The 27,374-nt window shown below is 17.4% G+C and overlaps 9 protein-coding genes across 9 annotated transcripts; 4 read left to right on the plus strand and 5 right to left on the minus strand.

The window, feature by feature from the left end:
- Positions 1-518: 518 nt before the first annotated feature.
- Positions 519-1,652, plus strand: PRELSG_1452400 (conserved Plasmodium protein, unknown function; the record flags this gene model as incomplete). The annotated part of the gene is made up of 1 exon (XM_028679614.1): positions 519-1,652. One exon carries the CDS (start codon positions 519-521, stop codon positions 1,650-1,652), a length of 1,134 nt encoding a protein of 377 aa, XP_028535310.1.
- Positions 1,653-2,098: 446 nt separating this feature from the next.
- PRELSG_1452500 (conserved Plasmodium protein, unknown function) lies at positions 2,099-4,370 on the plus strand (the record flags this gene model as incomplete). The annotated part of the gene is made up of 3 exons (XM_028679615.1): positions 2,099-2,174; positions 2,485-3,880; positions 4,040-4,370. 3 exons carry the CDS (start codon positions 2,099-2,101, stop codon positions 4,368-4,370), a joined length of 1,803 nt encoding a protein of 600 aa, XP_028535311.1.
- Positions 4,371-5,519: 1,149 nt separating this feature from the next.
- Positions 5,520-6,290, minus strand: PRELSG_1452600 (conserved Plasmodium protein, unknown function; the record flags this gene model as incomplete). Its single annotated transcript, XM_028679616.1, has 1 exon — positions 5,520-6,290. The coding sequence occupies one exon, from the start codon at positions 6,288-6,290 to the stop codon at positions 5,520-5,522; it is 771 nt and encodes a 256-aa protein (XP_028535312.1).
- Positions 6,291-8,010: 1,720 nt separating this feature from the next.
- On the minus strand, positions 8,011-8,714 carry PRELSG_1452700 (p25-alpha family protein, putative; the record flags this gene model as incomplete). Its single annotated transcript, XM_028679617.1, has 2 exons — positions 8,011-8,387; positions 8,633-8,714. The coding sequence occupies 2 exons, from the start codon at positions 8,712-8,714 to the stop codon at positions 8,011-8,013; spliced, it is 459 nt and encodes a 152-aa protein (XP_028535313.1).
- A 1,539-nt stretch (positions 8,715-10,253) lies between these two features.
- On the minus strand, positions 10,254-11,672 carry PRELSG_1452800 (S-adenosyl-methyltransferase, putative; the record flags this gene model as incomplete). Its single annotated transcript, XM_028679618.1, has 1 exon — positions 10,254-11,672. The coding sequence occupies one exon, from the start codon at positions 11,670-11,672 to the stop codon at positions 10,254-10,256; it is 1,419 nt and encodes a 472-aa protein (XP_028535314.1).
- A 572-nt stretch (positions 11,673-12,244) lies between these two features.
- On the plus strand, positions 12,245-14,135 carry PRELSG_1452900 (protein-S-isoprenylcysteine O-methyltransferase, putative; the record flags this gene model as incomplete). The annotated part of the gene is made up of 3 exons (XM_028679619.1): positions 12,245-13,568; positions 13,830-13,986; positions 14,111-14,135. 3 exons carry the CDS (start codon positions 12,245-12,247, stop codon positions 14,133-14,135), a joined length of 1,506 nt encoding a protein of 501 aa, XP_028535315.1.
- A 391-nt stretch (positions 14,136-14,526) lies between these two features.
- On the minus strand, positions 14,527-15,824 carry PRELSG_1453000 (conserved Plasmodium protein, unknown function; the record flags this gene model as incomplete). Its single annotated transcript, XM_028679620.1, has 3 exons — positions 14,527-14,724; positions 14,808-14,887; positions 14,993-15,824. The coding sequence occupies 3 exons, from the start codon at positions 15,822-15,824 to the stop codon at positions 14,527-14,529; spliced, it is 1,110 nt and encodes a 369-aa protein (XP_028535316.1).
- A 2,123-nt stretch (positions 15,825-17,947) lies between these two features.
- Positions 17,948-20,192, plus strand: UBA2 (SUMO-activating enzyme subunit 2, putative; the record flags this gene model as incomplete). The annotated part of the gene is made up of 2 exons (XM_028679621.1): positions 17,948-19,776; positions 20,054-20,192. The coding sequence occupies 2 exons, from the start codon at positions 17,948-17,950 to the stop codon at positions 20,190-20,192; spliced, it is 1,968 nt and encodes a 655-aa protein (XP_028535317.1).
- A 623-nt stretch (positions 20,193-20,815) lies between these two features.
- PRELSG_1453200 (conserved Plasmodium protein, unknown function) lies at positions 20,816-26,767 on the minus strand (the record flags this gene model as incomplete). The annotated part of the gene is made up of 1 exon (XM_028679623.1): positions 20,816-26,767. The coding sequence occupies one exon, from the start codon at positions 26,765-26,767 to the stop codon at positions 20,816-20,818; it is 5,952 nt and encodes a 1,983-aa protein (XP_028535318.1).
- Between the last annotated feature and the right edge of the window lie 607 nt (positions 26,768-27,374).

Raw genomic sequence — 27,374 nt, forward strand, 5'->3', positions numbered from 1 at the left:
CTTTAGCATAAATTTTTTTGTTTTAATGCTATAAATTAGTAAAAACATATGTGTATACACATTTATAAATAAAACTCAGAAATGTTTTAGTTAACTAATATATTATTTATAAAAAAAAAAAATTAAATTTTTTTAAAAAGGGTTTTTAAAAAAATTTTTTTTTGTTTTTTTTTTGTGATTAATTTTAAAGAGTGCATGCTTGGACAAAAAAAAAAAATTGAAAAATGATATTTAAATAATCTTTTAAAAAGGTAAATAAAAAAAAAAAAAAAAATTATTTTACATATAATAGAAAAAAATTCAAAAAAAAATGTGTTTGTAAGGTTAACATGTTTGATATTTTCTGGGAGTTCCTTAAAAATTACATTCTTATATCTTCTATTTATAGCATTATGAAAAAAAAAAAAAAATAGATTGAAAATTTTTTATTTAATACCATTTAAAAAAGTGAATATTTATATATTATGTATAAAATAAATACATTTTAATAAATGCGTAAATTTTTTTTTATTTAAAAGATGGATGAATATATAATAGATATGTATGAAATAGAAGACAACGTAACTATAGGTAAGATAAACTTAAATGAAGAAATAAATAAAAAGTCTGCAGAATATTTTAATACTGCTAAAAGTTATATTGAAAAAAAAAAATTAAAAACTTGTGAAAACTTTATTACTGAAATATTAAACTTTTTTAAGAAAGAACCATTTGAATATATAATATTTATGACGATCAAAATTTATTGTAATTTAAGATTACACTCTTATAAATCCCTTTCCACTGATTTAAATTCATTAGGGAATTTGGATAATGATGATTATAAATTTGAAACGTTTTCATCAAAATACAGGAAAAAAAAAGGCTCAATGATTCCATTTCTACTAAGATTAATTAATTGTTATTATCCATATACTTTAAGTTTATATTTTACTTCATTTGATAGATTATACTTATTGATACTAAATTATGAAAATATTATTAAAATGTGCAATGACAAAATAGAGAATAATGAAAGTTACAATAACGCTTTTTTAAGAAAAAAGAGCATTTTTTTTCATTATTTAATTGTAACATGTTATGTATTATGTGATTTATTATTAAAAAAAAATTATATAGAACAAGCAATACAGTTATTAAAAGATAAAATATTATATTATGATCCTAATCATATAAATACAATATCTTTAATAGGAAAATTATCGTTACTTATTGGATGTTTTGATTCGGCTAAATTTTCTTTTAATTTAACTAAGAACTTATCTGAAAATAATAACTGCAACCATATTAAAATGAATAACAATTTTTTTAATTTATTCTTGGAAGAATATGAAATTGCATTAAATGAAATTTTACTTATATATTCAAATAATGAATATCAAGATAGTAATGCAGTAAATGATTATTCAATTTTCTGCAACAATTTAGCAATAACATATTTTTATAATTCAGATTTAAAAAAATCTGTACAAACTTTAGAAGAAGCGATAACGGACAATTATTTAAATTCTTTTCCATCTATGGTCAGAAACCTCAATTATTTCTATGAATTATCAAAAACAAAAAATGAAACAGTTAATAAAATAAATGATGTAATTAAAAATAATTTAAATGAAGATCAGGAAATTTTATCTTTAATTCCAAGGAATTGAAATTTTTTAAATATAAAACTATCTTACTTTTAATAACAAAATTTTTTCAATAAAATATTAATATAGTGGAATGATAAATAATATACATGTAATATTTTCTTTTAAGTGCATGCACCGAGAATTACATGTTCTTGAAAAAAAAAAAAAAAAAAGAAAAAAGAAAGAAGAAAAAAGAAAAAAGAAAAAAGAAAAAAGAAAAAAAAATGAAAATAGAACAAAACAAAAATTAGATAAATATTTCAAAACATTTATATTCTCTTTAATAAATAAATATATATATATATATATATATTATAAATGTATATATATTTTTTGAAGGAATAATTTAAAATAAAATTGATAATAAATTTGATAAATTTTATTTTAAGAAAAATAAAGGTACAAAAAAATGTGTTCTATAACTATATATCATACCTCTAATGTTTATTAAAGACGTCTTTTTAAAAATGAATATTTTAACAGTGATATCATATTTTTGTGTGTGTATAATTTTTGAAGTAAAATATGTTTCATTAGAAGGAGGTAGAGAATAAACATTTTAATTAAAATATTCATTATCTATGATATTTCATTGTAGAAAGAGAAAATTATATTTATGTGTAATATATTTATATATATATAGTTTTTCAAAATATATAAGTAGTGATATTTTTCTTTAAATATAGAATAAAACATATAAAGAATAAATATATTAATTTATATTTGTTATATATTGAAAAGAAAAAAAAAAAAAAAAAGTTAATTTTTTTGAAATTATTTATTTATTTATTTTTTTTTTTCTTGTAAATTATAATAATATATTTCTCATTATATTTATTTTTTCTTCTAATAGGAATTTTCAGTAGTCGTGTGTTAAATCCATTTCAATATAAAAACGAGAAAAAACACATTATGAAGTATGTTCAATCTTTATCTTATATATATAATGAACTTAAATATAACATAGAAGAATTAGAACATACTTATAATAATTTTTTGGAAGCATTAAGATCATCTGATAAAACAGAACAACGTATAGTTAATATGAATGCAAAAAAAACAAATAAATTTATAAGAGAAATGGAAAATCTAAAAAAAAAATATGAAAAATTTAAAGATAGAATTGAAGATAGTTTAAATGAAAAAAAAAATAAATTTGATAAAAATTTAAAAAATACTATTAAGGGATTTTTTAATCCATCTGTTAGAGAATTACAAGGGATTAATAAATTTATAAGATACATTAATTTAAATGCAAAAAACTTAAATAAAATTATTTCTGGTATTTTTTCTAAAGCAATTAGTATAAGTGATGTGTATGAACAAAATGTAAATGAAATATTTGAAATAGGTAAAGAATATTACAAAATGAATTTAAAAATATTAAATGATTTTATGTTATCAGAGTACAATGAATATAATGAAAATTTGAAATTAATATCAAATGAAAAACATTTGAATGATATTTCAGATATATTTTTTATGGAAGTCTTAAAAGATTATCTATTAAATTCTAAAAATAAAATTAATATGATAGATTTATCCAATTTTTTAAAAAATTATTCTTTTTTAGAGATATCCTATTTTTTTAATACATTTTTAAAAAACTATCATAAATCATTTATCATATATGTAATTAATAGAGTAGAGTTGAACTCCTATGATAATTATATGATTTTCATAGAATCAAATAAGGTATTAGACATTGTAAATTTTGTAAAAAAAAATTATAATCATTTAAATATTGATTATATAGTTATCAATATTTATAATATATATATATCGGCATTTGTAAGTGCGAATGGAATACTATATCATATAAATTACGAAGATTATTTTAATACCGGATCATTAATTTTATATAATGCTCATAATTATGGATATTTTTTTACAAATCAGAAAATAAATAGTAATAAATTCAAATCAGATGATGAATATTTGTTTGTTTTATATTTAGGAAATCGTAAAATAGAAGATAATTTTTTAATATATAATAGAGAGGATATGATAAAATTTAAAAAAGTAAATACTCTAAAACTTTTAGAAAACAAAAAATTTAATTCATACAATCCATTTTTAAATATTTATTTATTAAAATTGGAATCAGAATATAATTTTTACAAACAATTCTTTAATGATAAATTTGAATATATTCATAAATTTTCAGTTTATAATTGTAATATTACGTTAGCACAAGGATTATTAAATAAATTAGATATTCCTAATGATAAGTTTACACCACATTTTAAGTAAATAAATTAACATATATATATTTAATTTTTCAAAATACTACTTATATAAGTATTATATTGATACTTTTATTTTCATTATATATATATATATATATATTTCTATTATAATTATTACTTTTTTCTATATATATATATATATATTTTTTTTTTTTATAGAGACATTTATATACTTATAATAATTTATCCAGGTCCATATTTAGAAAAACTATGCAATTATTTTACTAGTTTTTTATTCAGAGAATCAATATCTATTTTGAAAAAGGAAGAATCTAACGTACTTGAAATTTATTTTGATCATAATGTAGCAACCTTTTTAGTTAACAATACAAGTATAAATTATTATATAAATGTAAATAAAGAAAGACATTTAAATTCTTTTTCAAATAACATAACAACAATTTCCAATTGTTTAAAATTTTATTTACATAGAAACTATAATGAATACTTTGACCATTTACAAATAATTTATTATATAGTCTCAGACTAAATATATATACTTTATTTTTTTATTTTATATATAAAATTTTTGAGTTTTTTTTTTTTTTTTTAATTATTTTGTTTTTCTTACAAAAAAATGTTGGAAGTTTTTTATTATACACATTATTTTTAGTATAATTTCCTTTTTTTTCTATTTACCTTTTTTTTGTTAACTTTATCTTAATATATTATAGTTAAATTTTTATTATTTACTATGAAGCTTTTTGTAATATAATAGAATAAATAATAATAATTAAAAAAAAAAAAAAAAGGATCATATATAGCAGGTTTTATAAAATGAAAAATATAAATTATATTGATAGTTTTATATTAAAAAAAAAAAGTTCCTATTAATAATAATATTAAAAATATTATTTAAAATAAATTTTTATACATTTTTTTGAATATCAGTACTTCAAATAGAAGAAATTTACTTATACATAGTAATATTAAAAAATTTAATTTTATTTTACAATATTCCTTTTTTATATATTTAATTGAAAAAAATGTGAATATATTTTTATAAGATAAATTATTCGATCGTCACTGATTTGGATGTATTTAATTGTTCTATATATATTTTACTTATGTTTTATAATTATTAAGTTATAATGCGTCTTATTTATGTTAATGTAAGTAGTAAATATTTTTAATAATGTTTCTCAAAATAATAAGAATTATTTTTTCATTGATCAAATTATTTTAATTATTTTTTCTTGAATTTGATTCAAAATTTTTTTTTTTAAATTTAATTGAAAATAAAATAAATGAATAATAATACCTGTCTTATTTGTATTATATAAAGAACTATATTACAACTTTAATTACAAAAATTAATATTTTCTAAAGTATATTAGAAATAAAGTAAAAATATAACTGTATTTATGTTTGTACTGTTATATATATGAATTTTTATAAAAAAAAATAAAAACACATATATGCTAGCATTTTTTTTGTTATAATTTTTTTTTTTTGAAAAATACAAAATTATAAATAAAATTTAATAAAGTAGAACAAAAAAAAAAAAAAAAAGTAATTTATTAATTTGTAATAAATAAGTATGTATATATAAATGCATAATATTTTAAATATAGAAATAGTAATATTTCGAAAATGTAAATGATTTTTGTTTTTTTCATTTTTTTCTTGTATTGTTTTATCATAAAACATTATCATTAGAAATATAAACATATATTTGTATAACACCATTTTTATGCTCATAATGAATTTTTTCTTCATCTATTGGTTTCATAAAAAGGTATGTCCTTCTAAAATATCCTGTTGTTATTTCATGAGATAAATAATTATTATACCTGTGTACTTCATAAGGAACCTTTTTTCCAGATATGGTAATATAATTATCTTCTGTAAAAACATTAAAATTTTCCAAATCACCTGATATAAAAAATAGGAATAATACCTTTTCATTATCATATAAAATATCTACTGGAGGCACAAAGTCTATTTTATTTGTTAAGTCTGCTTTCACTTCTTTTATAAAATTACACTTTTTTACTTCATTTTTTTTTTTTTCTTTAGAAAATATATTTGATACATATGAAAAAAGAGAACTATTTTGAAAGAAATAGCACTTATATCTATTATTTGTATCTTTTTCAGCTATCTCACTTTTTTCTTCAATTTCCTTATTTTTTTTTGTACAATTATCTTTAGAACTATGATTATAATTTTTTTTATTTAATTTATTTTTCAATTTCTTTTTTTTTTTCAATTCCTTATTTTTCTTTATATAATTACCTTCATTATTTTCATTTGCATAAGAAAATAAATCATTACAATTTTTATAACTTTCTAATTTTTCATAATGGGATTCATCCGATGATCTGTCTAATATGAGCTCATGCCAGTTCAAATGATTAAATACTTTTTCTGTATTTAAGTTTTTTTTAAGAGTTTCAATTTGATCCATTTCCCATAGACAAAATAATAGTTAGAATTATAAAAAAGTTTAAAATGAGAAAAACTTTCTATTTTTTTTTTTTATAGAACTCTTTAAGAATATATTTAAATTTAAAAGGTTATAAAAATTTTATTATACTTAATAATATGTCAATTGTATTATTAATAAATGATCTAAATTCTTAAAAACAAATATTAAGTAATAAATTATATTTATTTAATGAAGGATACATATATAATATCTATGTTTAATATATTGCTATAATAATAAAAAAAGGAAAGTAACAAATAAATAATGAAATTTTTTTAGGTTTCTTAATAGAAAAAAAGCAGTAAAATTACATTTTTATTCGTTTTCTTTTTTGTTTCATTTTGTAATAATTCATATAAAAATAAAAATATTTAAGGTTTTATAAAAGAGGAGTAACAAGACAAAACAAAAAAAAGTAAGATAAAATTTTTTTTTTTATTTTTTTTTAATAATAAAAAGTATGAATTATGAATATTATAATATTTTATTCTTTATTTTTTCTTTTGTTTCAATTGTTTGCTACAAGCTACAAAAATAGGAATTAAATTACATAAGAACAGTTCATTATTTAAAATATGAAATAAAACAAAGAAAAACAAACAAAAAAAAAAAAAAAAGAAACATATAAACAAAAAAAAAAAATAAAATTTATTATATATATATATATATATATATATATATATATATTTAGTTACAAAAAATAATTATTACTTATATATTTGTTTTTATATATAAATTATTCTTATAAGGCTTTTGTTCTCTTTATATTACAAGCAAATTTTTTATTTTCCATTTTTCATTATTTTTTTTTTTTTAATTCAAAAATTTTTTGTGCACCCCATTAAAAATAATTAAGAAAAAATTAAATAATATTTAAATATCTTAATATTTATAATTTGTCTAATGGAAATATAGATAATAAATTTTAGAAGTGTGTTAAATTTTCTAGTAATAAGGAAAAATGAATTTTCATATTATACTTTTAGTTTTAATATAAAAAAAAAGTATCTAACTTAACTTCTAATGATATTTATTCATGTGTATTTTTTTTTTTTTATTATTTTTTTATTTGGCTCACAAAATAAATATGGTCTTTTTTTTTTTTTTACTTAAATGAGTATAGTGAATTAATAAATTAAAGTTGAATAATACTATCATATATATTTTACAACACTATTTAAAAGAAAGACACAAAAATATATTCTTTAATTTTGAAATACTTATAGCTACAGGGTTTTTTTTTTTTTTTTTTTTTTTGATTAACACTTAATTATAGTTATTTATTATTATATATATTTATTTTATTGAGAATTTTTGATTTTTTACATATAGTTGAATAAAGAGAACCCAATTAGTTATAAGAATACATTTTCTTGTATCTGTATTTATTTTACTAAAAAATTATAAACAATAATTTAGCCTTACTATTTAAATAAAAAAAAATACAATTTAAAATTAATATATAGAGAACCCTCAAAAAAAAAAAAAAAATATATAATAAATTATAAACGATGAATAAAAATATGTTGAAAACGTACACAGAAAAAAAAAATATAAAACGGAGTAATGAAAAAGATTAAAACAAAAGAAAGTATCTTTATTTTTATTATATTTCAAATAAAAAAAAAAATAATCTTTATATATACTTATTTTTCTTATTTTATAATATATTATAAAGGTTAAATTTCTTTTTTTTAATTTAAACGTTCTTAGCAACACTAACATTAACTCCCCTCGTATTAAATTCAGAACGATCAACAATTTCGGATAAATCAGAAAATTTAGTTCTATTTTTGTCAATTATAGTAGGTCCCCCTTGTTTGTGAACACCAGTATAAGTTGATTTATCATCAAAGAATCTCACATTATCAGTTTTTGTTCCATACAAAATAGGTCCATTTGAAGCTTCTTTACATAACTGTTCAACAAATTTATCGTAATCTAAATTATGCTTATCTACTAAGCTTCTAATTGCCACAACAAATTGTTCATAATTAATTCGTTTAGCCCCTTTAGTTTTAACTCTTGCAAATGTAAGATCAGCATCAATAGATGTCAATTTTTTGTTTAATAAATCTAAGAAAAAGAAAAATAAATAAAATAATTTAAAATAATTGATGCTTTCCTTTCTTTTATTTTTTTTAATGTAGGTTTATTCTATTTTGAAATTTGTCAAAAATTATGGCAGTTACATTTTAAAAAAAATAATTATATAATTTTTTAAAAATATCTCTATATAATTGAATAATGAATATAAGAAAAATTTTAAATCTTTACAAATGATTAATTTTTATATTTAAGGAGTATTATAATTTCATTACTTGAGTCCTTTAAAATTTTTACGAAAGTTCTACTGTCCATGTCAGACGCATTTTTGGTATATATATAAAAAGCATTTTCCATTTTTATAAAATATATTCTTAAAAAAAAATTAAAAGGAAAAATTACAATCTTAATTATTAAATAACTTAAGACAAAATATAGGATGAATATAAATCTTTATAAATATATATATATATTCCTACTTTTATAAAAAGTGAAAAACAAAAGATTATTGATCTATATATTACAAAGTTTAATAAAAAAAAATTATTTAAAAATTTTGTGAATAAAAAATAGAAGTCACAGTTAAATTACTCATAAGAAAAAAAGGAAGAATGAACAAGCGAGTTTAAGCTTTTTTTTTTTTTTCATCAAAATCATGTTATGTTCATGTTGAATTATTTAAATGTTAATATGCTTAAAAGAAGAAATAAGAAAAGGAATAAAAATATATATTTTTTTTTCTTAATTTAAAAAAAAAATTTTAGCGTCAAATAGAAATTTTAAAAGTATGTGTATCTTTTACAACTGGCTAGTCTTATTTGAAGAATTTTTTTATATTACAACATAGCACATGCGAAAAAGAAATAAAAAAGGTATACAGAAAAAAAGATGTATGCACATTCTTATTATTTAATTTATAATAAAAATACCTTTGATTTCTTTTAGTTTTATATATTTTTTAGTTTTTATAAGAATTTCCTTAGTAACCTTTTTTATACATTTTTGAAAATCCTATGATTTATTAAAAAATATTTAAGGTGTAAAAATGAGGCCATGCAAAAAATTACATATGCATAAATTAATATGATGTATTTTTCAATATATATTTTATAAAAGTAAAAAAAAAAAAAAATATTGAATAAAAATATTAATTTAACTTTTATACTAATATTAGATTTTTATATTTTTCTTTTAATTATTTTTTTTTTTTACTTCAAAATATTTTAAAATATGAGAGGCATTAATTTAATTTTTAAAATTCCCAATATTTCAACATTATTGGTAATTTTATTTAATATATATAAATGAAATACAATTGTTAATATATTTTTTTTTTTTTATCATCATTTTCCATATAAGTTTGATAAATAATTTTTTTTTTTAAACATTCAATTAAACAGACAAACGTACGATATTTTTCTGATAGAAAAAGGAAAATTATGAACGGTACAGAATATATTAGGAGAAAAACTGGGTATGGAGGAAGAATAAGAAGGAATCGACAAGCACCAGCTTATAAAAGATAGATTATTTTTTAAGCAGTTTACTTTTGATTTTAAAAAAAATTTAAGAAAATAAGATTTATGTATATATAAAAAAAAAAAAAAAAAAGAAAAAAAATATATAAAGATATAAATATTTTTTTTATTTTTTAACTATTAAAAATCATAAAAGAATAAAAAGAAATATTTATTATTACTGAACTATTTAACTGATTCACTAAACAGTTAATGATTCAGAAAATATTTTTAATCAGTAACTTTTTTAGTTTTTATAAAGATAACTAAATATGCAAAAGAAAAAAGAAAAAAATATGTCTCTATAATTTCATGTAAAGCATAAAAATATAGATTTTTAATTTTATTTAATATACTAGAACAATGAATATTTTCAATACTAAATTTTTTCAAAAACAAACATTTTTGCAGATCTAGAAGAATTATTTAATTTTATTTCATTTTCACTAGGAGTTATGGCATTTTTATTAATTTTTATCCATAACTCCTTTTTTTTTTCAACATTTTTTTCAATACACTTCTTTTCCAATGAATGATATGAAATAGTAATTAACCTTTTTCCTGGTTTTAATATTTTATGTGCAGAAATTAATAATTCTTTTAAGGCCTTTAATTCATCATTGATATAAATTCTAAACGATTGAAAAACTCTTGATAAAACTTTATTATTTGATTTATAATTTTTTTTACAAGTTAAAAGGATAATATGTTTCAAGTCATATGTTGTTGTTATCTTCCCATTATTTTTTCTCCATTGAACTATTTTCTTTGCTATTTTTAAGGCTTTTTTTTCCTCACCAAACATTTCTATAATATATTTTAATTTTTTTAAGCTATATGTGTTTAAAATTCTGTGTATTTTGTTATTTAGATTACCACTGTTATTATTTGGAATAATACCATTACTATTAGAAAAATAAGAATTCATAAACTCTTTTTCCGTATATTTGTTCATATTCATATCTAGAATACCGTTATATTTATAACTAAACCCTCTTTTATTACTTTTTAACTGATGAGATGATACCCCTAAGTCTATTAATACACCACTATAATTTGATAATGGTAAAGAGTTATAATTAAGTAAATGTAAAATATCTCTATAGTCTCCATGTATAAGGATCAGTTTGTTTTGGTCTATATAATTTTTTAATTTTAATTTGTTGTAGTAAATTGATTCTATGTCTTTATCAATTGCTATAACTTTAGAATTTTTTATTTTTTTTAAAATTTCTAAGGTATGACCACCTCCTCCCAGAGTTGCATCAATGTAATAGTTAATTTCTTTTCCATCATTTGTTATTTTTAATTTTTTACTTAAATTAAATGATTTTATTGAATTGTCATTTTTAAAAGTTTGCATTTTTACTCCGTTTATGCATTTACTTTCATATAAAGAGAATTTTTGTTTGTCAAAACTTTTATTTATATTTGGGATAGTTGTGTTTTTATTTGAAGCATTTAATGTTAACTTTAAATCACTATTATCAGAATTATTAATATTTTCATTTATTTCGTTATGCAGTTCATTGTTATTTATATATTGTATTACTTCATTCAGTAAAACAGGTGTGTGATAAACATATGATTTATCAAAAATATCAGATTCATTTTGTTCTCTAGAATTATTTCTTAATGAGAAAAAAGAATGATTTATTTTATTCCCCCTATAAAGAACTATATTTTTTTTAATTAAATAATTTAAATAAAAAGGTTTATTATTATTTTTCCAATTTTTTACTTTAAAACATTTGTAATTATTAAACAAGCAAATGAAAATGGCTAATAATTTATACATTCAATATGCGAATAAAATTTAAAAAAAATGGAAAAGAATTATAATCAAATTAAAAAAGTCGTTCAATAATTTTAATCAGTAAACATCTTTAAGAAAAAAAAATGGAAATAAGAAAAAACTTAATCATTAAACATGGTAAAGCACGAAAAATTAGAAAAAGATAAAAAAAAAAAAAATTTTGAAAGAATAAAAATAAATATAAATATTAATGCATAAAAGGAAGAATAAATATACATATTAAAATGAGCAAGCATTGTTAAATTTAAATGAATGCTCAAATATGTTAAGAAATATAAACATTCTTGAAAAATTTATTGGTTTTAAAATTGTTTAAATTAAGAAATTATTTATAATAATATTATAAAATTATTAATATATTATATTTAAATCATAAGTATTACTATATGTAAATATAGGAATTTATTAATAATTTATAATTTTAACCAAAAGTATGTCATATCATATTAAGTAAAATTCTATCCTTACAAATGTGCATTTAAGAAAGCCCTGCGGCCCTATAAAGAAGAGAACAATAATAAAAGATAAATAAAATAGACAAGGTATAGTAAAAAATGAACATAACAAGATATATAATCTCAACTTTCTTATTATATACAATAATTCTAAATTATAACATATTAATTTATTTAATTGATACCAATTTATATGAAATAAAGGAAAAAAGGAATCTATGTAAATTTTTTGGTTATTGTTTGCATAACTTTTTGGATTATGGTTTTGTTTCTGTTTATATTATTGTTGGTTTTTTACCAAATAAAAATGTATATATGAAGCACAGTAAATATAATTATATATTTGCAAAAATATTATTAGTGTATTTTTTATTTTTTTTTTTTCATTTTACAATTAATATTTTTAATAATTTCCCATTAAATATATTTTATTTAGTTATTACAATTTTTCATTTATCAGAGTTTTTTCTATCATTTTTACATAATAAAGATAATCATAATTTTTATAATTTTCTAGTAAATCCAAATCGTGCCTATGTATATTTTTTTATATGCACATTAATTGAATATTATGCTAAGATATTTCTATTTGTAATATTATCTGTTTTTGAAAAGTATATAAATAAAAGATTTCTCCATAAGCTTTTATTATTTAACCATTTTTTTTTGAAAAACTACTTAGAAAATTATGGAAATTGCTCTTACTCATATTATAATAGAATAAAAGTGGACAATTTTAATTTATTTCGTATAAATGAAATTAGTGAAAGAACAAAAATTCTTAAAAATTACAAGCATTATAACAATCAAATTATTGGCATATTTTTATCAAAAAGAGAACTGTTAAAAGAGAATCATTTAAAATGTTTTCTTAATAATATATTTATTAAAGATATTTCAAATAAAAAAAAATTATTGAATAGCGAGGAGATTTTGTATAGTAAATTTAAAATAAAGATACATGAAAATTACAAAACAAGAAAAAAATTTAAAAGTATAAAGGACAACTCTAGATTACTTACATATGGAAGATGCATTTTTAGCGAAACAGCTTTAAAAAATATGATAGATAATTACCTGAACAGTACATTTTCTAAAACCTATGATTTAAATGATTCTTTCTTTCAGAACGTTTTTTTAAAATATAAAAGGATATTTTATAAGTATGAGTTACCCAATATTTTTGGAAAATTATATAATTGTTATTTATATGTAGTTTTATTATCTTTAGTATTTAGTTTAATTGGTCTATTTTTGAGATTATTTGGAATAATTCAATGTTCAAGTAATTTTTCTTTTTATGTTTTAAATTCACATTCCTTAAAAAAAAAAAATATGAAAAAAGAACATTATTTAGTAAAGAGAGGATTATATAAATACATGAGACACCCGTGTTACACAGGATGGTTTTATTATTCGATATGTAATACAAAAAAAAAATATATATATATATTTTTAAGTGTTTTTTAATTATTAGGAATATATAACATTTTTATTTTATCTTACGTATATATTTCAAAATCATGTATATTATATTTTCTTTATATTTAAGTACACACTGTTAGTATATTAATATATAAACATTATTATATTTTGAAAAATATTAATTTATGTATTCTTCTATTTATATATATAGCTGTTTATACATTTATTACTAATTTGTTTGTTTTTTGTTTTTTTTTAGTTTTACAATTATTTTTGTTTAATATTTTTTGTTTTCTCCTTTCTTTTTTAATATCATGGGTATTTTTATATAGGACAATAAAAATTGAAGAAAATAATTTATTAGAGTATTATAGTGAGGAATATAAAAAGTACAAAATGGAAACCCCTAATATATAGTAATACTTTATTATAATACATTAAGAAAATGTTCAAACTAAATTATAAAACAAAATATATGTACATATCTAAAAAAATACACATTAATATAATTAAAAATTATTATTATTTTTTTTTTATTAGTATACCATTCATGAATAATATCTGAATCAATGAAGAAAGATTATTTTTTCAAAAATTGTAATTATTTCATGTTTTTGCCAAATTTAAGATTCAACAATTTTTGCACATACATAAATATAAACTTAGAAAAGGTAACTAAATATTAAATTGTTTATTCTTTTTATTATATATATATATATATATATATATATATATATATATATATATATATATATATATATATTATCATATCATTCACGATTGTAATTATATGCTTCTTTTCACTTTTAGCATTTTTGTTTGTTTTCCTTTTTTTTTTAGACAAAATTTAAAAAAAAAAATTTACTTATAAAAATAGTTTAAATAAAAATGACAGGATACGAATTAAAAATATAAAAAAATACTTTTATTTAATTAAACTTTTTTTCCTAAATATTTCATGCAGCTACACATTTATTTTCTATTACTATTTTTTTGTCATTGTTATTTTCATTAGCATAATTACTCTTTTCATTTTCTAGTGATATATTTGCTCCTTCACTTTTCCATAAACATAAAGAAACATGCATAGAATCTATATAATTATTAACATATTTATTTGTATACAGTTTTTCTTCTATGAAATATTTTAGCTCCTAAAAAATTAAAAACATTAATAAATTTAATATTTTATTATTTTATTATTTGAATGTTTTTCATTTTTTTTTTTTCTGTTTACATTTAACACGCTTTGCTGAGAATCTCCTATGAATAGACTCGGATACTCATAATGATTTAAACAACGTTGTAATTGAAAACCTTATTAAAAAAAAATATATATATATATATATATTAAATAATTATTTATTTAGAAAATTGGCAAGTTATTGGATATGCAATTATATGAATGATATATTTCCTTACAACTATGCTCCTTGTTGTAGGATACATTAATAAAACCATTTTCTCCATATATTTTTAATACAAATATTTTATTTGGACTATTAGTAGAAATATTGAAATTGCAATTTAAAGAATCGAAAATAACGTTACCTGATATGCAGTTAATTAGAGCATTCTCATTTTTAATTGAATAACATTTTGCCAAAACATATTTAGATTTTTCAAATAAAAATTCAATTAAAGAAATTATTAAAACAGCTCTATAAAATAAAATATTTTTTACTTCTTCATTTTCGACAAAAAAAGGAATAAATGTTGACTCTATTTGTACACCATATATATAACCTATTTCATTAAGCACACTTTTAAGGGTGTAAAAAACTCGTTCATTTAATAAAGGATTAAATATATTCCAATAAAATTGTTTATTATTATTTTTAAATTCTTCCTTCACATCATATATTATATCTGTTGTTGTATTAAAGTTATTTAATAATATGCGAAAATTTTCTAATTTTTGAATATTTAATGTTGGTAAATTAGAACTGAATACATAAAAGAATTTTTTTTGCTTTATTATATGTTCTATAACTAATTCATGAAATACATTAGTAGATAGAGCTAAAAATAATAAGTCAACATTTTCAGGATTAAGATGATCTAAATAATTAAAAATGTCGTTAGTAGTATTTGTTTGTGCATCAAATAAACCAAATGTATCTATAAAGCAATTTTTTAATTTCTCATCATTACAAAATAAATATTTTATTTTCCATTCGTTTATTATTAGAGGAATCCATTTGAAAGCTTCCTTATCACAAATTAAACAAATGGATGGTTCATTTAAAACCATTTTTAATAGAAAAAAACAAAAAGGAAAAAAAAAATTAAAAAAGGTAACTTATATATATAACTTTTTATAAATGTATAGAAAACAATTATAACAAAATGAAGTATAAAACAGTAGAATATAAAAAATTTAAAAAAAATTAGAATTAATTTAATAACTAGGAACTAAAAAAGTTACAAACAATAAGAACCTTAATTAAAAACCTCTAAAACAATATCTTTAGTTTTTTATAAAACAAAAAAATGTTATATGTATTGAATGAATAAAAATCATTAACAAAAAAAAAAAAAAAAAATTATGCACATTCATGCAACAATAACATGGCAATTCATAAAATTTCCAAAAAAATATATGAACAGAAATTAATATTTTCTATACGTCTTTTTTTTTTTTTTTTTTATGTTAATAAAATTGTGCGTTTTTATGCATGTAAAATAATTTAATTAAAAATCAAGTTAATTTTATAAGAATAAAAAGAATCAAAGACGATTCATTGATTTCATAATATACAATTTATGTAATTACACAATATACAATAAAGATATATGTTTATAATAATACAGAAAATTAAATGTTCTATTGGATTATAAATAAAATAAAATAAAATAAAAAATTATAAATTAATAATATAATTATTAAAAAGTATTAATGTGAATTATTTTATATAAGATAAAGATATTTTTCTAATCACTATGGTAATTTGATTTATTTTTAATCATTATTTATATACTATTTTTCTTTATAATAGTTCAAAATAATTAATATATTTTCAACAAGATATAAGAAAAATAAATAATACTAAACTAATGAATATACAAAAATATATATATTTTAGTAAATGAAATATTTATGACTTTGTTTTTTTTATTTAGATCATTTCCTTTAAGAGGGAATTCATTTATAACTATATTCACATGTTTCTTATTACAATAACACAGCAATAAGTTTGTATCTTTTTAAAAAAATATATAATGAAATTAATAAATTACGAGAAAAATACTTGAAAAAAATTATCATAAAGTTTTTCTTAATAATATTCTGAGTATTTAATTAATCAAACTGAAAAAAAAAAAAAAAAAAGACATAATAACACTGGATACTATAATTTAATTAGATAGATTTGTTAATTTATGATCATTAAGAAAAAAATAAAATAGAAGAAAATAATAAAATTTCTCTTAATATTATAAAATTTTAATAAAGAAGAATAGAAACGTGCTTACTGGTTTTATATTATCTTTAACAATTTTTTAGGTTATTCAACATTACATATATTGTCTTAATGATTTTGAAAAATTAAATTTCGCTTTTTAAAACTGGAAAATTTTATATTTCTTGAAAAGTATATATATAACAATTAAAAGTATAAGTAAAAATAAAAAGAATTCTTAAATAGAAAAACAAAAATCTACTATGAAGAAAATTATCTTATAGTATCAAGTGTTTTATTTTTGTATATGTATATTATAATTAATGATATAATATTTAGATTATTACCAAAAAAATTTCATATAACTACATATCAATCAAAAAACTTGATTATTATTATAATATATGCTTTATTTAGATTAGTAAAAGCACATAAATTTTTACATATTTATATATTGAATAGAATTAAATTATATTATAAAAATATAAATGTTATCTAAAGAATATGTATTATTAGCTTAGCATTTTATAAAGTAAATTTTCCTATGATATGTAAATATATATAAAATAATAAAAATCCATTTTTTCTCATTTACTTTCTACTTATCGTGCAATGAGAAAAAAAAAAAAAAAAATTCAGAAAATCAATAAAATAAAATAGATAAATTCATAAATACATGTAATATATGATTTTATATTTTATTTATAATTTTTTTTTTTTTTCATAACGTATATTTAAAATTATATGTTTAAATTTTTCTTTATAAAATTTTACTCCTTTTTTTTTAAGTATTATATGAAAAAATGAAAGAAAAAAATGATTAAAAGTAAAATTTGATATTTTAAGATCTTACAATAAATATATATATATATATATATAAACAAGCTTAAAACTTTTAAAAATAATACAAATTTTATTTTAATATAATATTTATATATTTTTATATTTTTTTGTTTGTCTTATTTTTAAGAGAAAAATGCATAGTGCTATAAGAAAAATTTTTGATAGTAAAATATGTGATAAAATAGAAAACATGAAAATATTGTTGGTAGGTGCGGGAGGAATAGGTAGTGAATTTTTAAAAAATATAATTACAATAGGATGTAAAAATATTGATATAATAGATATAGATACAATTGATATAACTAATTTAAATAGACAATTTTTATTTAAAAAAAAAGATGTAAAAAAGTATAAGTCCATAGTAGCAAAAGAAAGAGCATTAAAACATAATAAAAATTTAAATATTAATGCATATATATTTGATGTATGTACTATGAAAGGTAGTGATATTAAAAAATATGATTATGTAATAAATGCTTTGGATAATATTAAAGCTAGAAAATATGTTAATAAGCTATGTGTAATGGAAAAAAAAGTTTTAATTGAAGCAGGGAGTACAGGATATAATGGTCAAGTCTATCCAATTTTTTCAAATGAAACAAAATGCTACAACTGTGAGGAGAAACCAAGAAATAAAACTTATGCTATATGCACAATAAGACAAACACCAACTTTACCTGAACACTGTGTTGCATGGGGAAAACTAATTTTTGAAATGCTTTTTTGTAAAAATGATAATGAAACCTTAATTGACATTAAAAATCATATTGAAGAAGAATCAAAAAAGAGAAATATGGAAAAAATGGAAATTATAATTTTTATTTTCAATTATTTATTTCATGATACTATAAATGAACTCATTTCTTTAAAAAAAGATTTTGTAGTTATTCCTACACCTATATTATATGATTCAAAGAATTGCGATGATAATATTTCAAATCTAGAAAAAAAAACAAAAATTTGTGATAAAATAGAAAACAAGAATGAAAAAGAAAAAGAAAATAAATTAGAAAAAAGTAAAGATTCAAACATTAATGTAAATATTAATAAAAATAGACAAGTAAACGATAACGATATTTTGTTTAAAAAAGAAAAGAAGGAAGAAAATGTCATACAGTTGTGTGCTCAAAATATATGGGATAAAAAAAAATGTATAGAAATGTATGTAAAAACTTTTGTAAAATTATATAATTACTTAAATATAAATAGAAAAATAGATGAATATTTAATATTTGATAAGGATGATGATGACTGCATTAATTTTATAACAGCTGTATCTAATTTAAGAATGATAAATTTTTCAATTAATCAAAAAAGTAAGTTTGATATACAGTCAATAGCAGGAAATATTATTCCAGCAATCTCGTCAACTAATGCAATAGTTGCATCACTTCAAGTATGCCAGTTGATTCATGTTATTGAATATTTTGAAGTCTTGAAAGAAAAAAAAGATGAACAAATTAATTTAAGAGAAAGTAAAGCAAAACATGTATGGGTAAAGAGTATTGTTAGTGGTAATAATATTTTTTCAAGAGGAAATTTAGTAAATTCAGAAAAATTAGAATTACCCAATCCAAATTGCTATGTATGCCAGCAGCCAACGATAAATGTTTATATTAAGAATTTGAATGAAATAACATTATATGATTTTGTGAAAGATATATGCACAAATGAACTATCTTTCTTATATCCATTTTTAGATAAGCAAGATAGAAACATATTTGATTATGATTTATTTTTAGAAAATGATGAAGATTATATAAAAAGTTTATATAAATCATTAAGTGAGTGGGATATAAAAAATGATGAAATTTTAATTTTAACTGATTTTCAAAATAGTAATGATCAATTAGAAATTCATTTAAAAGAAGACCCTACTTTAGAAAGTATATATTTTATAAAAGAAAAAATAACTAAAAAAAGAAAAGCAAGAAGCATAAGTGAAGGAGATGATACTAGAAGGTATAGAATTTATTTATTTTTGAAAAAAACAAAAAAAAAATTAAAAAAAAATTATAAATTATATATTAATATGATATTTATTTTGTATATTGATAAAAGTACGGTGATAAATTATTTTTACAGAAAATATTTTATTACTATATAATTTTTTTCTTTATTGATTATTTTATTATTCATATATATTTTACTATTAGTTTATAATTCGTTAAACTATCTTTTTAAATAAGTTTTCATTTTATGTATATATATAAATTAAATTTTTTTTTTTTGTGTTCAGTGTAAAAAAAATGAGGAATATTATTAATGATGAAAAAAAGACAAATGATAAAAAGGAAACACAACATGTAAGAGAAATTGATGAAATCATAATAGATGATGAGCGAAATAATAATGAAGATTTTGTGTTAATAGATTAAGAGAATATAAAAAAAAATTTCAAATTAATTTTATTAATTTTTTAATAATTAAACATTTTTTTTTTAAATTCTAAAAAATTCTTTATTAAAAAAGAAAAAAAAAGAATAATTTATATTTAAAATTGTCTTTAAAATATAAATATGTATATAAATAAATTAAAGCAAAAATATATAATGCTTTTCTTTAAAAATATAGAGCAAAAATTAAAAAAGATTGATATATATATATATATGAAATTTTAAAAGGTTAAAAATTAATAAAATTATAAATTTATATTTTTATAAAACATTCACTAATTTTAAGACAGATAGCTAACACATATTATTCATTTATTATTTATTTTTATTTTTATTTTTTTCCCTTTTTCTATTATTCTCAATTTATAAGTAATTTATGCTTATTTTTTTAACGTAATTCCTACAGGTTAATTTTTTCCCATAATTACTTAAATTTTATATATATAACTGTTAGAATTTTCCTTTTTATGTAATATTTTTAAAAATGTATTATTTATTTAAATATTAAAATTCTTTTTTTTGTAATATTTAATGGTAATTTTGTATTAATAAAATTTCAATAATTTAAATTGAAATTATATTTTTAATGTCATAAACATATATCTCTAATTGTGCATTGTATTCCTATCAATTAATATATCCACTTTATATGCAACAACATAAACATTAACATAAACAGATATTAAATTATAGCAATGGTTATCAAAAATTTGTATAAGCATACCTTCAGATGGTTTAAAATAATGATCAATAATATTTATATTTTTAAAATATTTTTTTTTGGAATTTTTATGAACAATAAGCGTTTTATTTTTTATTTGAATTATTGGATATAATATATTTTTAAATTTATATTGATTAGTATCATTTTTTTTAATTTTTATTGTATCATCCATTTTATCGTTAAGTTCATTTTCTTTAACTACCTCATTTAAAAAAAAAAGTAATTGAACATTATTAATGTTAAAGTTGACAAGTTGAAAAAATTTGTACAAAAGATTTAAGGGAACAATATTTTCAATTTTTATTTTTTTCATCTCATAATTGGAATCATATAAATCAATAAATCGTTCGTATTCATTTAAAATGTTTTCAGTATTTATTTTTTCTATATCATAATTATTATTATTATTATTATTATTATTGTTGTTGTTGTTGTTGTAATTATTTGTAATAATATCATTATTATCATTATTTTCTTTCTGATTATTTATAAAAATAGCTTGATTTAAAAAATTATTGTTGTGCTGTAATATATTTAAATATGGTATATTTAAATGAGATAAATTTTTCGAATTAATCAAATTTTTAATAGTGTGTTCATTGAAATCAGATAATTCTATGTTCTTTAAAATACTATCAAAATGATGACATAAATTTTTTTTTTTATAATAAATATAATTTCTTTGAATTGATTTGAAATATACGAAAATATCATTTGTTGTATAAGGTAAGAATATGTTATAAAAAAGTAAAAGAAAAAATATAGTGCAATTTTTATATTGCTTATAATTATTCAAAACATAATTGGTGTTCTTTAATAATGTTTCCAAACATAAGTTAACTAAGTCTTCTTTATAATATTCTCTATATTTTAAAAAAAAAAATTCATCGTAATATTCTTTTCTTTCTATTTCTTCATTTAATTTTTTATCTTTTAAATTATATTTTTTTATAGAGCTAAACTGGTCAACTATGTTTTTAATTTTATTAAAATTATAATTCTTCATAGAATTTGAAACATTTGTGTTTAAATTTGGTAATTCATTTTTTATAAAATTTTCATCATTTGAATTATTATAAGCGTTACTTTCTCCGTTCAAATTTTTATCAGTATTATAAGTTGAAATTTTTTTTAATTTACTGGTACTAGAGCTATATTTTTTATTAATTTTTTTATTTAAATCACTTACACTTTCACACATTTCGTAATTTGTTTTAATACTCTTATTGTAATCATATATCATAGATAATATATATTCTATACTTATTCCATCATTTTTGTTATATATACTGTTAACATAATAATTTTTTTTTTTTTTTAGTTCACACATAAGTAATTTTAATTTTTCAATGTATAGCAATCTTTCTTCTTCACTTATGTTTTTAAAATTATTTAACATATAATTATAAATATTATTAAATTCTTGATGAAAATCTTTCTCGTTTTGTTGTAAAAAGGTGCTTTTTTGTTTATCTTTTATATCTCTTTCTTCATTAGTTAGTGGATAGTTGTCTTTGTTACTTTCTACTACTGATGCTGTCAGTAAGTGTTTGTCATTTTCTTTTATATTAACATTACTGTTGTCATTATCTTCACTTAAAAATAATTTTAATTCAATATCGTATAAAGAATAATCAAAGAAATGAGTATCTATAAAAGAAAAAAATAAAGTTATTATACTAGAAACCTTTAAATCATGTATTTGCTTTATTAATATATTTTTAATGATAATAGATATGTGAATAGAAAAATAAGAGTAATAAGATAAATTATATAAACTTTCAAGAGCATTAATCAAGTAACTATTATCAATGTTTTTAAAATTTATTAAAATATTATTCAAATCTAATTTATAATTTTTAATATCAAAGAATAAAAATGGATTATAATAACTTTTAAAATATTCATCTTCTTTCAGTTTTTCTATTCCTTTATAAATGGAATTATTTAATCTTGTATTAGTACTTTTTTTTACGAATTCATCATTTTCAACACAATCATTTTTTATAAAATTTTTTTTATTGTTAAGATGATAGTAATGTTGTTTTATAAATTTATTTTTATATATATCATTATTATTATTATTATTATCAATATATGTTAAAACTTTTTGTTCATTTGCTATTATTAGAAGTAATAATAAAATAAAATTTTCATCTCTTAAATTTAACAAACTTAAAATATATAAAAATTTACAAGCACATTTTGAAGAAATATCATAGAATTTAAATGTAAATAAAAAATTATATATATCAAATATTATATCATCAATTTGATCATTTTTCGTCTTTATATAATATTTTGATAGAGCTAGTAATAAATGTTGTAAAGAAGTGATATTTACACTATGAATATATTTATATGTAATATCTTTTATTTCTTCATATAATTCGGATGGAAATATATTTATTTTTGATAAGCACGAAATAGATATACAAAATGAATTTATATTAATATTTTTAAAAATTATCAACTTTTTTATAATTTCCTTTATTAATTCATCTTCAATTTTTATAATTTCCATTTCTTTATTTCTCATTTCAATTAAATCATATTTATTTATTTGTTCTTTCCTTTTGTCAATTAATAAATTATTCATTTCATCTTTTTTCTCTTTTGATAATCTATTTGATTCTATTTTATTTTTTGAGCTAATACCTCTTAAATTTATTGAATTTCCATTAATTATATGAGTAACTCTATCATCAGTTACATTTCCCGCTTCTTTGTTTTTTAAATCATAATTATAATCTTTTCCATTATTTGCACTTAATTCCTTTCCATATTCGAAATTGTTGAATATATTTTTATTATCAAAATTATTTTCTTTTTTTTTTTCATAGAAATAGTTATTATCTATATTTCTCTCACCAGAAAGTAAACTGTCCTCTTTTCCTAAATGACTTTTTTCATTTATAACATTTTTTTCTTTTATTACATTACTTTGTTTAATTAAGTTATTTTCTTTATGCTTATTCAAAAACTTGTTATCAGACACTAAATACTTTTTTGAATACTTCATATCATTAACACTTAAAAAGTTGTTAGGCTTACTATCTGATTTTTCCATCTTTTTATTTTTATTTATATTTTCCAAAGTTATTAAATTTCTTTTTTTTTTGGATATTAAGTTGTTTAATCCGTAAAGCAAACAAGACAAACCGTATTCATTAATTTTGTCAATTTTTCTAATTATTTCTTTAATTACTAACTTATAAAAATCAGAATAAGAATTTTTAATTTTTAGTTTACCCATGGAATATATTAAAGCAACTAGAGAATGTATATTAGAATCTTTGATGTCATTTATAAAATTTTTTTTATCTATACAAAAGAAATTGTTGTTGAATAATTGATACTTGGCTAAAATATTACATATTATTATGTTACTGTTTAATGAAATGTTTTTTTTTTTGTATATAAAAATATTCAATATTTTATTTATCAATAGTAAATCATAACTATTGTTATTATATTTCACATGATTAACAAATATATTTAGTATATCTTTTTCATTAAAATCATTCAAAAAAAAATAAATAATTTTAACTAAATAGTTACTACATTCTATGAAACTGTTTTTGTTTAAATGTAAAAAACTATTTAGCATATCTCTCTTTTTAATAGTTATGTTATATTTCAAATCTGAATCATTTAAAATAATGAAATAATTTGATTTTTTTTTTTCATTTTCATCGAAAGTATCAGATTTTAACAATTCTTTATGTACATAAGATAAATTATTTAAAAAAGTATTTTTTTTTAATACAAATTTGTCTGAACTAGCAGAAAATCTTCCCTTTTTTATATTTTTCGTAGTAAATAAATTTTTTTCTTTTTCTATATTATCATAATTATTAAAATGTTCTTTTTCATTTAAAAGTGCATCTTCGGTTATATTCTCTTTATTTATATTTTTGTATAAATCTTCTTCAATTTTATGATTAAGCATATTTAAATTCAATTCCTTTCTTTCTGAATTGTATTCTTTTAGAGAAACAGTTTTCTTTATTTTACGACTATAGAAAGGATTATAAAATACTTGTTTTTGAATTTTTATATTTTTTAGTTCACTTTCATATTTATTAAATAAACTTTGATAATTTAAAAAATTAAAGTAAATATTCATTTCTTTTTTTTCTATTTCTGAATTAAAAAAATAAAAATTTTCCAAATAACTTTGTTTATATTTTTCAACGATACTCTCAGATATGTATGTTTCAAAAAAAAGATACATAATGAACGTTATATCTTTTTCATAATTATTAAAATTTTGAAAAGTATAAGATATTTTTTCTTTCACTAGTTGATGGTTATTTGACTTTCTAAATATATTTATAACTTTTATATTTGGATCTATTAAAATTTTTTTTTGAAAAAAATCAAAAAAAATATTTGAATAATTTAAATTAATAAAAAATGGTAATAAATAAAAATGAAAATGCTTAATAATATTATTTAAAAATTTTAAGTATTCCTTTAAATATATTTCATAAAACTTATTTTCATTCGACAAAATATTTGGAAAATAATGAAAAAGAAGTAATGGATTATAAAAATAAAAATTGGAGAAATAAATACACTTCATGTACTTATAAATTCTATCATCATAATTATTTGAACATATAGCTAAGATGCTATTTAAAATATATTCCCTTAGTATATATTGATTTTCACTATTTTGTTGTTCTTTTTTGTTTTCTTCATTCTTTGAGTTCTTAAAATTTATAAAATTTAATTTTAAATTATTATTTTCCAACGTTTTTTTTAAGTTGATTTCTTTTTGGAGATTTTTCATCATATAAATATTATTCTTTTTTTCATAGAATTTCATTATCTTATATTTGTCTGATTTTTCATAAATTTCTTTATATACACTTAAATTATTTGATCTTTGATTGTAGAAAAAATATTTTACTTCTTCAGGATATATTTCATCTTTTCTAATTATGTCATCTTCCTTTTTTTTATATTTAAATTTATTATTGCTTTTAATTTTATCATTCTTAATTTTGTATTTAAAATTACTTGAATCACAAAAATTTTTATTTTCATACAATTTATGTTTTTGAGCGTTGTATTCATTTGTTTTATCTATTTTTTCTTTTTTCATTTCAAGTTTTTCTTCAAGATTTTCTTTCGCAATTTCACTTATTTTATCAGCATTTTCTTTTATGTTTTCATTTATAAAGTTTATTATATCAAAAATGTAAATAGTTGAAACAATGTTTTTATCATTATGATAAATAAAAAATTTATTATTTAATATATATTCATATGTTAACGACAATTTAATGTTTTCTGTTTTTTCTTTTTTTAATAATTCTATTTTTTTAATAAAAGCATCTAGTGTAAATAACTTTAAGAGCTCAAAATTTTTAAATTCTACACTTAATTTTAAAATAAGATATAAATGATACAAGCTTGCTTTTAAAATATATTGTTTCACTAAATTCACAATTGAATTAATATCATTAGTAATTATACATAGATTTAAAATTTTTCTAATACAATGCTTTCTGTTGTTTATAATATAATATTTAAATTTGTTCTTCTTTAAATTTTCTATATCTTTTTTTGCTAATGTTAGTACATCACATTTCAAGAAATTACAGTAATTCAAATGCTTTTTTTTTAAATTATTCTTTCTAAATATATATGTAATTTCATTGTATTTTAAGTTATTTACTAATTTTATTCGTTCTTCAATTTTTTTTTTTTTATCGAATATATATAAATTTTTTTCATTTTTATTATTATATTTATAAAAATAACTTTTTAGGTAGATATTTACAAAATTTAACTTTTTTCTTTTTAAAAAAAGAACTTGCATAATTATTCATTTTATTAATTTACGTATATATATTTTTTTTTTTAATTTAAAAAATATAATAAATTATTTCTATATTTTATTGCTAAGTAAAAACTTATTTTTCATTAACATTCTTTTTTCATAATTTATTATTTTAATTCATAACAAAATTTATCATGAAATTTGTATAATTTTGTAATTAACACAATTTATTTTGTAATCAATTTACTGTTTTTTTATTTTTATTTTTTTCATAAAAAATATTTTATAATTTATCAATGTATTCTTTTTTTTTTTTTTTTTATTTCAAGTATCATTCGTTAAATATTGTATTTTATTTTATTTTTTTTTTTTTCTAAAACGACGTTATTATATGATCAATTGGTTATTTTATTGTATTTTTTCTTCTTTTTTTGGCATAATATTTTATTTTTTAATTATTTTATTATTTTTTTATATAAATTTATAATAAATAGTTTTTAAATTTTAATAAATTTTTTTTTAAAAGTTTCTATAAAAATTAAAAAATTTTCTTTTTAAAGAAAACGAGTTAAAAATACAACAGTGTTATATGTGAAAATTACTTAATCAGAATATTAATAAATAATTTAAAAATTTAATATATATA

Source organism: Plasmodium relictum (assembly GCF_900005765.1).
Source record: "Plasmodium relictum strain SGS1 genome assembly, chromosome: 14".
Taxonomy (NCBI): domain Eukaryota; phylum Apicomplexa; class Aconoidasida; order Haemosporida; family Plasmodiidae; genus Plasmodium; species Plasmodium relictum.